The 15,960-nt window shown below is 43.3% G+C and overlaps 1 protein-coding gene across 1 annotated transcript in view; it reads right to left on the bottom strand.

Moving 5' to 3' along the window:
* Positions 1-1,477: 1,477 nt before the first annotated feature.
* Positions 1,478-15,960, bottom strand: part of CPS1 (carbamoyl-phosphate synthase 1) — an 83,779-nt gene continuing 69,296 nt past the window's right edge. The window contains exons 32-38 of the mRNA XM_063429954.1: positions 15,464-15,634; positions 14,874-14,948; positions 13,822-13,920; positions 12,758-12,817; positions 12,504-12,616; positions 10,440-10,569; positions 1,478-2,623 (exon numbers count right to left, since the gene is read on the bottom strand). Of these exons, the coding sequence (XP_063286024.1) occupies positions 2,525-2,623; positions 10,440-10,569; positions 12,504-12,616; positions 12,758-12,817; positions 13,822-13,920; positions 14,874-14,948; positions 15,464-15,634 (747 nt within the window). The 3' untranslated portion in view covers positions 1,478-2,524. The remainder of the gene's footprint in view (positions 2,624-10,439; positions 10,570-12,503; positions 12,617-12,757; positions 12,818-13,821; positions 13,921-14,873; positions 14,949-15,463; positions 15,635-15,960) is intronic.

The following is a 15,960-nucleotide window of genomic DNA, read 5'->3' as shown; positions in this document are numbered from 1 at the left end:
TTCTGCTCACAGCAGTACCGCTGTTTGACACTAATTTGTATAGCATCCATGTAACCTTACTGGTTAGGTAAGCTACATATTTTATGTGCAAAGCATTTTTTGTTATCTGCCTCTTTTAACTGCGCATGTCGAGTGGCTGTTTTTTGTACATATTTTATTTTGAAAAATGGAACTATACATTGGCCCCTGTAACTTTTTCACCCCAGAACATAAGTGTTTCTGAAGAAATCTAATTAATTTCATGTATGTGTTGTGTTGTGTTATTTTGTGTTGTTTGTTTTTTTTCTTTGGTGTATAATGTCTGGTGCATTAGAAACATTGCATTTATTTACTAATTCTTTAATTATACAGAGATTTACTTAGGAAAGTCAACCATGGCACAGTGTTTTGTATATAAAGAGCAATAAAGGGATACTTTATGTACCAACACAACTTTACCTTAATAAGGCAGTTTGAGTGTACAGACCATGGTCCTGTAGCCTCACTTTTCAATACTCCATTTAGGAGTTAAATCACTTTTGTTTGTTTATGCAGCCCTAGCCACACCTCCTCTGGCTGTGACTCACACAACCTGCATGAACAAAATTGTTTAATTTTCAAATGGTTCTTACACCTCAATGTGTTTATTTTAGAAGTTATAGAAGTTCCGTATCTGTTAATTGAACTTTAATCACATACATGAGGCTCCTGTAGGCTCTAGCAGACAATTAACAGAGCAGGTGGTAAGGAATTCCAAATTAAACACAATGTGCATCAAGAGAAGCTAACAAAAATACAAATTCTTTTTCAGCATGTGTGTTGGAATGCTATGTGAGTCACAGCCAGGGAAGGTGTGGCTAGGGCTACCTAAACAATGTTATTTTATTCCAAAATGCAAAGAATTGAGCAGTGGGAGAGCTGGGCCATGATCTATACACCAACATCACTTCATTAAGCTAGAGTTGTTTTGATGCTTCAGGGGTCCCTTTATGGCTTTCAATATAGGGATTTGGCTTGTTTTTTTCCTTTAGTCAATCTCAGTTTCTCTTCCTTCTTTTTTTTTCTTATAGTTAAGCTATTTTATAGCTGTTTTGATAGGTCTAAATTGCATTGTGTATCTGTAAATGTGTTGCACATTGAAGAAGAGCAATTAATTTAAACAATGTCTTTGATAAATAGCGATTTTCAAAAAACATAGTGCTAAGGATATCCCCAAATTAGTCCGATCACCCATATATTACTAGGATTTGCATCTTTTCGTATAGGTCAATTATAAAGATGCTGAGAAATAAATTATATCTGACGCGTCATTTGAAAAAGTCCCTGTGGTTTTATTGATCTGGTTTTTTTTTCTTCTTCTTCTAATCACAATGATCTTGTGAAACTCATAAAGCAGTGAAATCTAATGTCCGTACTGTGACCATTGTGTGATGTCATGTAGTAGTTGCATCTTTAAAAATGTTTGTCAAGAAGAAAAAAAAATGTTTTAACAAAGATATGGAGTAATGTTTCAATTTATTTATGGCAAAGAACAGAAAACAATGATTAAACAAGGGGTGTAATACAAGCCTGATAGGATTATTAACTAAAGTGTTAATTTGTGACAATTCAAAGTTAAATAACTTTCAACATTTATGCCAAAATAGCCAAATTGTACAAATTCCAACTCAGCTACGTCTTCATTTTGGTAATTTGGCATAAAATTTCAAATACACATTAAATTCAAAACAATTTACACTTTGGCAAATTATCCTTTATGTGTCATAAAGCTAAAACATGGTTTGTTGCTTAATAATCCTGTTGTGTATATACATGAATTTCTATATAAACAAAATGTTTCCTCTGTGGCTCATACTTTTGAATCGCCTCTTATGGCATGTTCACCTTATTAATGGTTACAAGGTATACGTTTTATGCATTCACATGCATTATGAATTGCTCACTATTCTTGACGGCCATTTTGTTTCTCTTGTGTTTAGAACTTTCTGCCCTTTGACGTTGAAACAGTGTAGCTTCTGGGGTTTTCATGGTTGTTTGACTAAAACATCCTTTGTTCCAGTGCAATTTACTCGAAATGTTTCCTTTTGCCAATAGTATCAATACATTTGTCAAAGTACAAGGATAAGTCCGCAATAAAAAATAAATGGATTTTTTTTTTCGTTTGAAATGTGAATGCTCTACGATGATATAAGTTTGTTCTTTACTTGGCTTATACAAAGCTAAATGCCTATTTTCCTAATTAGTTTATTCTAATTTTTCTTCCTGAGGGATTTTCACAATTTTTTTTAAAACAAAGAAAGTTTATATTACTTTAAAAGTGTGTTCAATGATGTGCAGTCGTCCCTGTGTATTTACTTTATCATATCTCCTAGTAAGAAATAGAGTAGATTGACTTTATAGTTTATAACTGCACCGAAATTGTCAAACAAAACAAATGAATTCTCATAAGAAATGTAAATGAAAGTAAACAGAAGATGAGCTTGTGGCTGGTATTGTCACTTTTTCTCATCCTAAAGGAAAGCTGCTCTTTGATAGCTGAGGCTGTCTACTTAGATTTGGCAGCACCAAACTGTCTGTAATGGAAAAGGCTCTTGACGTCCAGATCTCCAGAGTATTTTATTGCTTCAGCAAATAATTTGACCACCTAAAAGAAAAAAACATTTTAGAAGTTAAATTAATTTGTTTTACCTGAACTGGTTTTATTTTTTTTTTTTTTTTTTTTTTAGACAATCTTTATTTTTTTTATTTTTTTTCATGTTAATACATGTGAACAATAGTTGTGTACAGAACAGTAAAGTCGGTAAGCATGCTTACAAATGTAGAACTCAGTTGTCAATAAACAATTGGTTATAAACAGGCTGCTTGTCATTTTGGTTAGCAATAATAGACATGTGGATTCAAACAGGGTCAACGGTTCTTGGAGGTAAAACAGTATGTATTGCTGTGATAGGTAGTGCATGAATGTGTCTCTTCACCTGCATGAACCTGCCGGGTCCCAATCGGGGATATCTAACGGTTTTCAGGCAGCTTAGTGTCCCATATGTGTGTGTATACACTTCTGCGTGTAGTCTTATTTTGTCATGTATTGGCTCCCTGTTTACCCTAGATGATTGCTGGATTTTCCTTATCATCCGTGTAACCCTCAACCTGAATATTATCGAGCACTTATCTTAGCAGCCATTGCTGGGAACACTTCTCGGGTAAGTAGGGTTAATGTTGGTCCATAGTTCTTTTTTAGGCAGGCCGCCTGTTTACGCAGGTAAGAGCCCGGTGTGCTAATGCCTGCACTGTCAATAAGTACTGTGGGTGAGCATATAACTGGGGATCTGTTTGCCTGTCGTATCATTCTGTCAGACTGAGGTGTGTACCCGTTGGTTACCGGTCCAGGTAGTCAGGTGGTGCTGTGCTATACAGGTGTCCTGATGTCTTCTGATCTCATTGCCCTATCTGGTCTTTTACGTCTTAAATGTGTACAGGTCAATATGTCCCTTTTACGGGTCTGTCCGAGTCAGTCATTGGGGGGGTATCGTCCGTCGTCCAGTCTTGGGGGGGGGGGTGGGGTGGGAGGTGTTGGGGTGGGGGGTATCCAGCTAGTTTAGCTTTGTACGTGGTGGCTCGCTATGGCCCTCTGAGGAGTCCCTTGGGGATTGGTGGTCCCGTTAGTTAGATATGCCACCCATGGATACCAGGTCAGTGCACACTGCTCTTGTCTACCATAGAGGTCCGCCGTTAGAGATTCCATTGAGTGGATTTCTTCTACCTTTGTCACCCACTGCTGGAGAGTAGGCGCCCCCCTCTGTTTCCACATTGCTGGGATAAGGGCCTTAGCTGCGTTAAGTAGTGGCAACGTTAAGGATTTCTTATAAACCTTAATGGGTGTGGGAGTGTGGTGTAACAGCATCGTTAGGGGGTCTAGGAGAATCCCTGCCCCTGTGATTCTGTTTATTTCTACCTTGACTCTCTCCCAATATGTGGCTATCTTTGGACATGTCCACCATATGTGAATGAAGGTGCCTCTATGTGTGCCGCATCTCCAACAGGTGTCCGGGGTGTTGTCGTTCATGCGATGTAATATGTCCGGGGTTCTATACCAGCGGGTTAAAATTTTGTAGTTTAGCTCTTGGTACTTTGAGCTGATGGAGCATTTATGAGTGAGGGTGTAGATTTTGTCCCAGTCCTGTGGGGAGAGAGCTTCCCCCGTATCTGTCTCCCAGCGTTCCTTAAATTTGAGCGCTACGTCTCCACTGGTCTGGGCCATGAGTATGGTGTATATGTTAGAGATACCCCTGTGTACCTGTATTCTGTGTGCGCATAGGTGTTCAAAGCTGGTTAGGGGTCTGAGTAGATGCCCTCGGCCCGGCAAAGAAAGAAAGTATGACTTTATTTGGTGATATCTGAATCGTTCGAGTATCGTTGGTGGTCTATCGGGGCATATCTCAGCGAGTGGTTTAAGTCCTCTCGTGCCGATCCATTGATGTAGGTACATCCAGTCTGCCTGTCGGAGACCAGCCATGTCCCGTTGGGATAAGGCGCCCGCCAGGTCTGGGTTGTGAGTGATGGGGATTAAAGGGCTAGGGGAGGTGGTGAGCCTAAGTTTGTATCGCACCGCTGTCCACACTCTGATCGAAGCGTCGATTAGAGGGTTGTTGGTGTGTAGGTCTGAATATGTGGAGGTGTGCAACCATAGCCTGGAGGGAATTCTCCTGTCCGTTTGTCCCAGCTCTAGCACCACCCATTGCTTTGAGGGGTGTTGTACGTGCCAGTCCGTCAGTCTGTGTAGATGTGAGGCGCGGTAGTATGTCTCTATGGAGGGCAAACCTGTGCCTCCCATCCGCTTTGGCAGTTCCAGGGTGGATTTTTTTGTCCGGGTTTGGCGGGATTTCCAAACGAATTGGCGTATAGCGGTCGATACGGAGCTAATAAAGGCCCTGGGTACGGTGATCGGTACTGTTTGGAATAGGTAAAGTAGCCTGGGCAACACGTTCATTTTGATCGCATTGATTCGCCCAAACCAGGATATATAGTACGGGGACCATTTCTTTAAGTCTGCTAACAGTGAGTGTAGTAGTGGGTGGTAGTTATGAAGGTATAGTTGGGATGGGTCTTTGGGCAGCCAGATTCCCAAGTATTTCAGTTTGGTGTCGCACCATTTGAATCGATATTGGGAGTATAGATGGGGTGGGGGGCCGGTTGGGGGGGGGAGGTGGAGGGCCTCTGATTTGTCCGTATTGAGCTTAAGGTTTGAAAGCGCTCCGAACTCCTGAAACGCTGTGAGAAGATTTGGTAGTGAGACCAGTGGTTGAGTGAGAAAAAACAGCATATCATCTGCATATGCCGCTACTCTGTATTCATGGTGACCGTGGAGAAAGCCGGAGATTCCCCCGTTCCGTCTGACCGCCCCCAGGAATGGTTCCAGGGAGAGGGCAAACAGGAGGGGGGATAGCGGGCATCCCTGTCGGGTGCCATTTCTGATTTGGAAAGGGGCGGACAGAGCCCCGTTAATGCGGATCCTCGCCGTGGGACTAGTGTACAGGGAGAGCATCCAGGACAGCATGTTGGGGCCAAACCCCATATGTGTGAGGGTGCTCCCCAGGTACGACCAGTCCACTCGGTCAAAGGCCTTTTCAGCGTCTGTCGATAGTAGTAGGAGTTCCCTGCGGTGTGTCCGAGCTAAGTGTAGAATGTTCAGTGCCTTAATCGTGTTGTCCCTCCCTTCCCTGCCCGGAATGAACCCAACCTGGTCTGAGTGTATGAGGTAGGGGAGGTGTCTTGCAATTCTCAGAGCTATGGCTTTTGCAAACAACTTCAAGTCTGCGTTCAGGAGCGATATGGGGCGATAGCTCGCGCAATTCGCCGGGTCCTTTCCCTCTTTAGGTATCACGGTTACTATGGCCGCTAAAGTGTCAGTGGGGAAACGGCCCCCCTCCAATATGGAGTTGAGGCCACGTAGAAGATGTGGAAGCAAGATTTCCCTGAATGTACGTAGGTACAGCAGAGGTAGGCCATCTGGGCCTGGGGCTTTATGGGCTTTGGAGAGTTTTAAGGCCGCTGCCAGCTCCTCCGTTGTGAGGGGTCGTTCCAGATCATCTCGCATGTCAGCGGTTAGCTTTTTATCTATGTTCCGTTCTAAGAACTCAGTGATCTGCCGGGAGCGCCGCGCTCGTGCCGCGTCTGAGGTGGTTTGGGGGATATTGTACAATTCCGTATAGTAGTCTACGAATGCTCGCTGAATCCCGTCAGGCAGACGGGCTTCAGCCCCGTTCCTGGGTTTAATTTTATGAATGTGGCTCGCCATCCTCCGGTCTCGAAGCTGTCGAGCCAGTAGCCTCCCGTTCTTATTAGAGTGTTCAAAAAAGAACCGGGCCGATTTTCTAATTGTGCGCAGGAGTCCCTGGGCTAGTATGTCCCTTCTCTGTCTTCGGAGTGCAGTCAGTCGGAGGAACGTGTCCTCGTCCTGATCCTGCTTGTGTGTTTGCTCCAGGTTAGCAATTTGTCCGTTCAGCGTGGTAAGTTGTCGTGCGTTGTCTTTTTTCCGCTGTGTGCAGACCTTAATGTAATGTCCCCGTACGACACATTTGTGTGCTTCCCATACTGTCAGCGGTTGTACGTCAGGGGTCGTGTTGGTATCGAAATATTGTGTCAGTGTTTGTCTGACCGGGTCTGTGTCCCCCAGGTGTAGGAGCATGTTCTCGTTTAGCTTCCATTGCCTCTCTGCTGGTTTGTATAATGGGGATTGGATCTGAACCGTGATCGGGGCGTGATCCGACCCTGCTATCAGGCCTATGCTTGCCTTGCGTAGCAGTGGCAGGGCTTCCTGTGCCATAAAGATATAGTCGATCCGGCTATATCGCCGGTGCACCGCCGAGTAGTAAGAATAGTCCCTACCATCTGGGTTTGCCGCCCTCCAGCAGTCCACTAGCCCACTCCTTGTCAGAGCTTTCCCTGCGGCGCGTATGCAATGACCTGGTATCGAGCTTTCCCCTCTAGAGGTGTCTAGTCTAGTGTCTAGCGGAGTGTTGAGATCCCCTGCCAGAATTAAAAGTCCCTCCCTAAACTTATCTAGCTTTGCTAGCGTTTTAGTCAGAAAGACGTGTTGGTTGCGGTTAGGGGTATACAGGCATGCGAATGTGTAAGGGTGTTGCGCTATTGTCCCTTTGAGGAACAGGTATCTACCCCCCGGGTCGGGGCGCTGCTCAGTGCATATGAAAGGGACAGTATGTGCGAATAGGATCGCCACACCTGCTTTTTTGTCGTCTGGGTGGTTTGCATAGTATCCCGTGGGGTACCTCCCGTTCTTTAGGGTGGGAGCCTCCGCTCCCCTAAGATGCGTTTCCTGCAGAAACGCGACCGAGACACGCTCCGCCCATAGGGTTCGGAGTATTTGGGATCGTTTCTCGGGCACGTTCAAGCCTCTAACGTTGTTTGACCATATATTGAGTGGCGCCGGTTCGTAGTTGGAACCCATCACTGTCTGCGTGAGGGGTTGGGTACGTCAGGGGGGTAGGATATGGGGGGGGGAAGGGGAGTGTGGTCGGTTCGGTGTCAAGGGGGGGGGTGTCAGTCTGTGTGGTAGGTAACAAGTACTCGCCTCGGAGTCCGTCGCCCCCCGGTGTCTAGTCCCCTCGGGGTGTGTCACCAGAGTAGCTTCCGAGTATTTACACAGTGCGAGTCAGTCACTGGGGGTACGTGAATCGTCCGTTCAGGGGTCAACCGTGGTGTATGTCACCCTGCTCACTTGGCTCCCAGCCCACTAGTCGAGGTTATTAGGAATTGTCCCTATCAGTTCGGAGGTCGTGCGTGGGGGTGTGACCCGCACTCCGTCCAGGTGCCCCTCCAGACCCCGGGTACCTTTTAGCGTGCAGCCAGTTAGCATTCAGGCTCTGTGGCCCCCACAAGGACCAAATATCACCCCGGGCTCCCGCTCCAGCCCACCCTCCCCTAACCAGTGAGTGTCGATGCGCGATTCGCCCATTCGTGGAGGTGTGTGTGCGGACAAATGTGGCGTGGAACTTATAAACATCATAAACAGTATTAACAGTAAAGCAGTACATGAAAGTCCATAACATGCAACTTTCCCTTCTCCCCCCACCCCAAGGGTCACATCCCTCCCACTTCCCCGACTTTCAACAGGCTATGAGCTGGGTTATGTTGCCTGCGGGCACGCCGGCCCTCATGGGATTAGGCAAGGTGCGGAGCAAGGGCCCTCCAGAAGTGGAAGGGATTAACTGGGAGTTGGCATGGGGATCGTCCCGAGCTACTGGCCCTTGCTGTCCACTGGGGCCAATCTCTCATCTCCGCCACTCAAGGGGGGGTTCGAGCTGTTATTGGGTTTGAGTCACGTAAGACACAGGGGATTACTTCCCCTAAGCATCCCCAGGAGACCCATGTTCCCACCAAAGCCCCCCGCCCCAATTGCGTGACTCCCCACTGTCTCAGTGTCCTGCAATTCTGGTTAGCTCCAAAACATTAGGGGCCCAAGGTAAGGGAACAAGTACATACCCAGTGGAGTAGTAGCTGCTTCGGGTCAGTCTGCGATTCGCTGCATAGGTAGGCTGTCACTCGAGGTAGTCCCTAGGGGGGGGCAAGGCTGTCATTCTCGGTGCGTTGGTGTTTCTAGGCCAAGACTTGGGTGTAGAGCCGGGAAGTCGGACCGTTAGCAGGCGCCCCATACTGCCGAGTCCGGGGCCCCAAGGCCTGTCATTCCTCATGGCTGTCCGGTCCGCCTCGGCGAAATCCAGCACCTGTGAGGCCGGTACCTGGTCTTTCTCTCGGTGTGTTCGGGCGTGGTGGTTGTCTCTCGAGGATCCAGTTCGACACTGTCACTGCTGGGAGGCCTGCGGCCCGTAAGAAGCGCGGGACGTCCGCCGGCCAGCGTACGATATGCCACGTGTTGCCCACCTTGGCCTGTAAACTGAAGGGGAATCCCCATTTGTATTGTATCCGCCTGTCCCTGAGCATGGTGGTTAGCGGGCGCAGCGCCCTCCTCGCTTCCAGCGTGAGCACTGAAAGATCCTGATACAGGGAGATTTGGGCCTCCATGTAGGTGAGGTTTTGCCGACTCCTTGCCTCTCTCATGATTTCGTCCTTCAATGAGTAGGAGAGCATGTAGCAGATGACATCCCTTGGCGGGCCTTCTGTGGACGCAGGGCGTAGAGCTCTGTGAGCGCGCTCTATGCCAAAGTCCGCCGGGGCCCTATCACCCAGTATCAAGGTGAACAGGCCTTGTAGGACCTCCGGCAGTGCCTCCCCGGAGGACTCAGGGAGCCCACGTATGCGGATGTTGTTTCTGCGTCCGCGGTTATCCAGGTCCTCCAAGTTCCTCCTTAGTTCCAGCAAGACATTGCCCTGTCTGGTAGTGGCTGTTTCAGTGGCTTGATGGTGCTGTAAATTTTGGGCTCTGTCCGCCTCTAGCTCTTCCACCCTGCGTTCTAGGGCTGTCAGGTCTCTTCTAACCTCCATGATCTCTTCTCTGATCGCCGTCCGTATTTCGGCCAGTAATTCCGTCTTGTCCGTCCTGGACATCATGTTTGCAGATATAGTAGCTAAGTCTGCTGCAATTTTAGTGAGGGATTCCTCTCTGGCCGGGCTGATTGTGGGGCTGTCAGTGTTGCGCCTTTCTGGTGAGGCCGGCGCCATTTTGGTCGCGGCCTGGTGCGCCCGCGAGTCCCTCGGAGTTCCGAGGTACCCGTCCATGGGTCCTGCGGTTCGGCTCGGCGAACCTGATTGCGAGGGGCCCGGGGTGTGTAGCCTTCTAGTTTTGCCCATTCTGGGTCAATTCTGGCTTGTGGATCGGTGCTGTAGTGAGCTGGGGCCGCGGAGCTGCGGTTAGCTGCGTCCTACTCCATGCCCGGTCAGGCCACGCCCCCTCCTGAACTGGTTTTAATACCAATATAAACCACAACAAAAAAGAAAAATTCCAAATGATGCCGCTAGGTACAACAATGGGCCCCAGAAGGCAACAATCCTAATCCACAACAGATGTGCATTAGTTTAATTTGACTTTAAAGATATCGATTTGTTTGACAACTAATTGATTCGTCCAAAAGCAAAAATCTTTCAATTCGTTTTTAAAGGGTGAAACTGTTTTGTTTGTTTCGTAATTTGGAGTTAGAATGATCACGTACTTGCCCGCTGGCCAACTGTAGTTTTTACGGAATCGATTGGTTTAAAGACGAATGCAACTAATGCATATGTGTAGCACACAGTATCAGTGTACGTAAAAGTCAACATTTTAAAAGTGAATCAAATCAAATAAGGCAGAACATGCTAGTCATGTCCTGTAGCAGTTCCTTTTAGCTTAGCTTCTAAATTCACATAATTGCCAGATGGGCATGATGGTATATGTGCGTTGGCTGGGGTGTGTGAATTATGGACCTATGTCTATTTAATAGGACTGATTTAAGATTTATACAAGATGCACATGACCAGGGAAGTAAGAAATCTCTGTAAGAACATCTTACCTGGAAGTTGGTGAGCAAAGCGATACCACAATCCACTGCAGTTCTCCTGATCAAAAAGTTATCACGAATGTATTTGGTGTTGTTATTAGGAAGGTTAATAACCATGTCAATGTTACCTTCCTTAATTAACCTGAGTAAAAAATAAAAGTTGTCAGAGTAAAATTAGTGACATGTCCAATTTAAAGTAATAGTGCTACAGTAATATGCAGCACACAACCATCTACCTCCTTTAACTCTGTAAAAGTTGATTTTTGTAAAGGCACACTCCTGGCACCATAACAACTTAATCTCAATGTTGTCTGACCTAAATAAAAATGTTTAATCCTAAAGTTGTGAAGATCCACAATGCTCTTTTTCTTCTGGTCATGACCCGGGCTTCAATACGGAATCTTTAGACAGAGTGCCAGTGATAGGTTTAGAGTATCAGTTGCGTGAGAAAGGGATGTACCTTTCTCATGCAATTTAATTGAGATGAAGTTGTTATGGTGCCTGGAGTGTTCCTATAAATCTGTACTGCCGCAAGATATTTTGAACAAGGTTATTAGGAATATAAATAAAATGCTTGTTTTTGGTTTGGCAAAACGAATACTTTAGTAGAAAATAGTTGATATCAATTATTTTTTATTGAATGAATGTTTATATTTTGTTTACACAAAAATATCTATCATTCATAGTAATGAAGGCAATCAATGCTCCAGCCTTTGATGAGGGAACTAATTGCCCCAATTTCGGTGAACAATGAATCTTACAGATGACTTGCATGTTGGAATTGATTATGTGCCAAATAGGTGGATTATACATTAGTGTGAGACTGTTGACTGTCACTTGATCAAGAAAAACCCACACCAGGTCCCAAGATAATCAATGATTTACTGGATTTGATTGAAAAACAGTACAGAAACTCAAAGCATTAGGTTATTTATATCCATTGGAACATTGATGCAGAATTACATATCTGAAGTGACATTATGTTATATCCAAAGTCTAGTTGGTTTAAGTTTAATTTTAAATGTAATCAGAATTAGAAGTACTGATTATAAAAACATATAAAACCATAATTAGGTTTGCTTTTGGTGAAACGGCATGGTGGCTAAACGTACTTGAAACCAAAAACCTTAACTTTTTCTGTTTTCTCACATATTTGGTGACAATGTTAAGGAAGATGAGAATCACATACTCTTTGTTTTTTACATTCTACAGCCTTGCGTTCATTCAGCATGGTCATACCTTGGGTATAGTAGAAAGGACAGGATGGTCCAGGCACTCTATGTGTGTAAATAAGACTTGATAAATACCACAGTAGAGGTCGAAACATTGCTGTGTTCTCCAATTAATCTGCCTTATTTAGACACCTGGAGTGCCTGGACCATCCTGTTCTTTCTACTATTGACTGAGGTCTAGCCAGCCTTAGGTCCAGCTAAGCACCTTGTTTGTGGAGGGAGTCCTCTTGTTTCTACAATAACTTTGTTATAGACATTTTAATATAAAATAGGAATGTTCAAGCCTGTACATATTTATTGCAGTAACTTACTCATAAATTGGTTCTTTTAAATTAAAGGGACTTTGCTATCCCTAATACATGATAGAGCCAGCTTCCACTGGACCTCATCTATAATTTGAACTAGTGAAAGCACCAAGAGATGTAGTCAGAGTCAGTCATTTCCTAACTGCCTGTAAAATGCTTAATGTTAGATCAATCCACACTCACTTCTTTAGCTCCTGGCACTGCCAGACACCCGCATCAATTCTGTATTGTATTGTATTCTCTTGCTCTTAGGTGTGCGCAAGATTGTCATACAGAGGTCTATGGAGGATCCTGCGACACCACCATCTGGCAGTTTGTGAGACAATGTCTTTTGGCAAAACTTAAACTTTTTCAAGTTTTGACGGCTGGACTTGACCATAGGAAAATTAGTTTCCAACTGCTTATATCTTTTCATTGCATTCAATTTAAATGTATGTATAGAAACCAATGCAGTTACAGGAAACAAACATAATTTTCTGGAGTATCTCTGTTCCTTCTACGCAGTTGATAGGGGCACATTAATATCTGTTTTAGCTTACTTGTAAATTGAGGGACCACTGTTGCTCTGATTTTCCTGAGATGGCCATGCGACAGGTGTGGCAGGAACATCATTTGCATTGAGCCAAGTTGCCGTGGCCTCTGTAGCATATAGCTGTAACATTGACGATAATGAGAAAATTGAAGATTTTCATTTGGGATATGAAATGACACAAATAGTCCAAATCAGTATGAAAGATACTGAATATGTTAATCAGTCACACACAAGAAATACATAAAGAAAACTATTGTGTACCTTGAATCCTTCTTCTTTGAGTTGCTGAGCTGTGCCAAGGAAATGGGGGCGGAATGAATGCTGCAAAAGATAGTCAATAAATACCTTGTGAATACATTGTGAGAACCTTACAAAAACATAATCAGTGACAATAATTCATCGCTGCAGGTGACGGTAATAGCAACATCCATTTACACGATCTCTGAGAACAGATAACACATTTCTGAATGTAGGATCCATAGTTTTTTTTTATCTCGGAGAGACAGAGTTTAGATAAAATTAAAGACTTTCACGAGTAGGTGGACTAATACCAGAGGTGCCTGTAAGCTGGTACAAATTCAATTCATGGTAGGGCACTAACTTTATTTTGCAGTACTGGACTTACAGTTTCAACCCTTGAGTCCTATCAAATGTAATAGAAATAAATACAAAGTGCACACAGTTTCTCAATGGTAAAATGTATTCATCCAAGCCACAACACGTGAACCCAGCAATGTTTCAGCACTGCAAGTTCCTTTGTTAAGCTTCATAAAGTCCACTTTTTGTATGTTGGATGGATACAATTCACCACTAAAAAGCAGAGTGTGAAGTGTAAGGTGTTATAGACATTTATCTATATTTTTAGGTGATATCAAGACAGGGAGAGTGAATTGAACAAGGTGAAAACCACAAGAATGACATGCTAGACACGAGTTACAGAGTTTGTTTTTAAAACAAATAGAACAACAACTCAACAGGTAGTTTCTGATAAGGACATGGAAGGTAAGTAGGCAGTGATACAGAAATAATGGGAGAGGTAGGGCTTTAATAGGATTGAGATTGTTATATTAAATATGGAGGTACACAGAAAGAAATAGTATGGCAAGAAATTCCTAAAGGAGAGGTCTGAAACAGACAGGAACAATGCAGAGGTGGCCAAGAATTTAAATTAGTACTTGATCCATAGACCACTGATGGCCACCTTCTAACAGTTGCTAGAATTGTTATGAAATAACTATTACTAGCTCAGCTAGAATTATGTTAGAGCTTGCTCTGTTAGCTTTTAGTTGGAAAAAAACGTTGTAGCTGGAATTTCAATTTCTAACCTGGATTCCAATGAGAATTCCCTTTTGGGGTAATTTGAAGCCAGTAGAGATCATGGCCTTCAGGAATGCAGAGTAGATGTTTTCTCCAAAACAGGCCACCTACATGGAGAGTATGAGACTGGGATCAGTATATCATATACAAATCATTGTCCTGAATTCAAGCAATATTACCTGTTATATATTTTGTTTCCTAATCCGGGTTGTTGCTAAAGTTTTTACACTTTTCTTTTTATAGTTCATTATTTATAGTGCGTAAAAAGTCCACAATCAGCAGTCTACATTTTACCAGTGTATGGCTGAATTCTCTTAGCAGAGTAAAGGTTTGCCCTCCTTACTGAATAATGGACTTCAATGGTGGAATTGCCATGGAATAAACAGTCAGAAAGAATGTAAACCACAAATTAAAAAAAAAGAAACAGTAGTAAAAATTAGAGCTCAAAAACCCGAGTCGCTCCTGTGTGGTGTGCAGAATTGCTAGCTACAGCTGTATTGAAACTATGGGTCCCATAGTTTTACAAAAGCTGGGCATGTTCTGAGAATTTATCTATAGGCCATAATGACTTTGTTTTTTTTATTTACGGTAAATAGAAAAATGCATGGTAGGGAGTCAATGAGCCACTATGTTGCTACCAATTATTAAGTGGCAGAGGACATTTTGGACCAGAGTTTATTTTCCCTTTTGTCATGAGTTTCATAGGTAGGAATTCCAAGGAATTGCTTCATTCAAAATCTTCAAGTCCATAAATTGTCATGTTTGAAAAAATATTATTATTTTGTGACATTGCCACCACAAGTGATAAAAAGTGCCTTTGTGGCACTTTTATGTCTTTATCATGGTCAGTTAACTTAAGGCACTCACAGCTATAACTAATAATTTACTAAACAGTAATGAAGTTCTAAATGTTTCTTTAAAACACAGATATTATGTGCAGTAGCTTTAGTTATGTACCCACTACTTTAAAGTAAAATGAGAAGAAAGCCAACCCTTCCCTAGTGCTGGCAGAAAGTAGACATAACCCTGATCTTAATGTTGTTTTAAGAAGGACATTTACCTCGCCTGTAGATGCCATCTCACATCGGAGGACTGGATCTGCTCCTCGGAGGCGGGGCCAGGAGAACATGGGTGCCTATGGGATGATGGAATATAATCAATGTATTCAATTGTACAGTCATTTGAAGACTAATTCCATACATTGTTGAATAAAGAATCTCATGTTAAAAAGAGGGATACCAACTAAAAATCAAAGCCTACCACCAATGCACCTTGATCTACATTTTCAATTATAATGTATGTAATATAGGTACTTATATATGTTGTTAATAAAGAATCGCAGAAGGCAGTTATTTGTTTCTTTTTAATATGTTGTTCTTCTAGTTTTCTTGTTAATCTTGTTTTTAAGGTGCAGGTCGTGATACTAGATCATCTGTACTCTAGCCCATGATTCTTAATAGAAAAAAAAACTGAATAGGTTAAATTGAGCATAGGTTATGATATTGACAGTATTTATCTTTAACATTAATATAGTGAAGGTTGTAGTTAGTCTTTTCATGTCTAGTCTTTAAAGATCTGTGTACTACCAATGTATATGTTATTGTCAGATAGTGCGGTTAACAATAACAGCAATCTACCCAGAAAGCTCACCTTGATTCCAACGTAATCTGCTGGGATGATGGGACTCTCTAAGGTCGGAAGAGAGGATTCGTCCAGTTCTTCTCCAATCATGACCTTTGTGGCCACATCAATGAAGTCAACTCCCAAGGTCTTGGACACGAAGGGGAAAGATCGGGAAGCTCTCAGATTGCATTCGATCACCTAATGTTAAATGTAAAAATGTCCAAATTATAGAAATTTGAAGAAAGTCAAATACATGAACCATTGTGTGGAAATCTATTCACAAACCGGACTTTACATAGGACACGAGGTCATGCGTTTAGACTAGAAGAAAGAAGATTTCGTCTAAGGCAAATTAAAGGTTTTTTTACTGTAAGAACAATCAGGATGTGGAATTCTCTGCCTGAAGAAGTGGTTTTATCAGAGTCCATACAGATGTTCAAACAGCTACTAGATGCATACTTGCAAAAACAGAATATTTCAATGTAATCTTTCAATGTAGGGTAATAACTGCTTGATCCAAGGAT

Source organism: Pelobates fuscus, chromosome 8, assembly GCF_036172605.1.
Source record: "Pelobates fuscus isolate aPelFus1 chromosome 8, aPelFus1.pri, whole genome shotgun sequence".
NCBI lineage: Eukaryota > Metazoa > Chordata > Amphibia > Anura > Pelobatidae > Pelobates > Pelobates fuscus.
The sequence above is the reverse complement of the archived record's forward strand: the minus strand, read 5'-3'. Positions and strand labels throughout refer to the sequence as shown.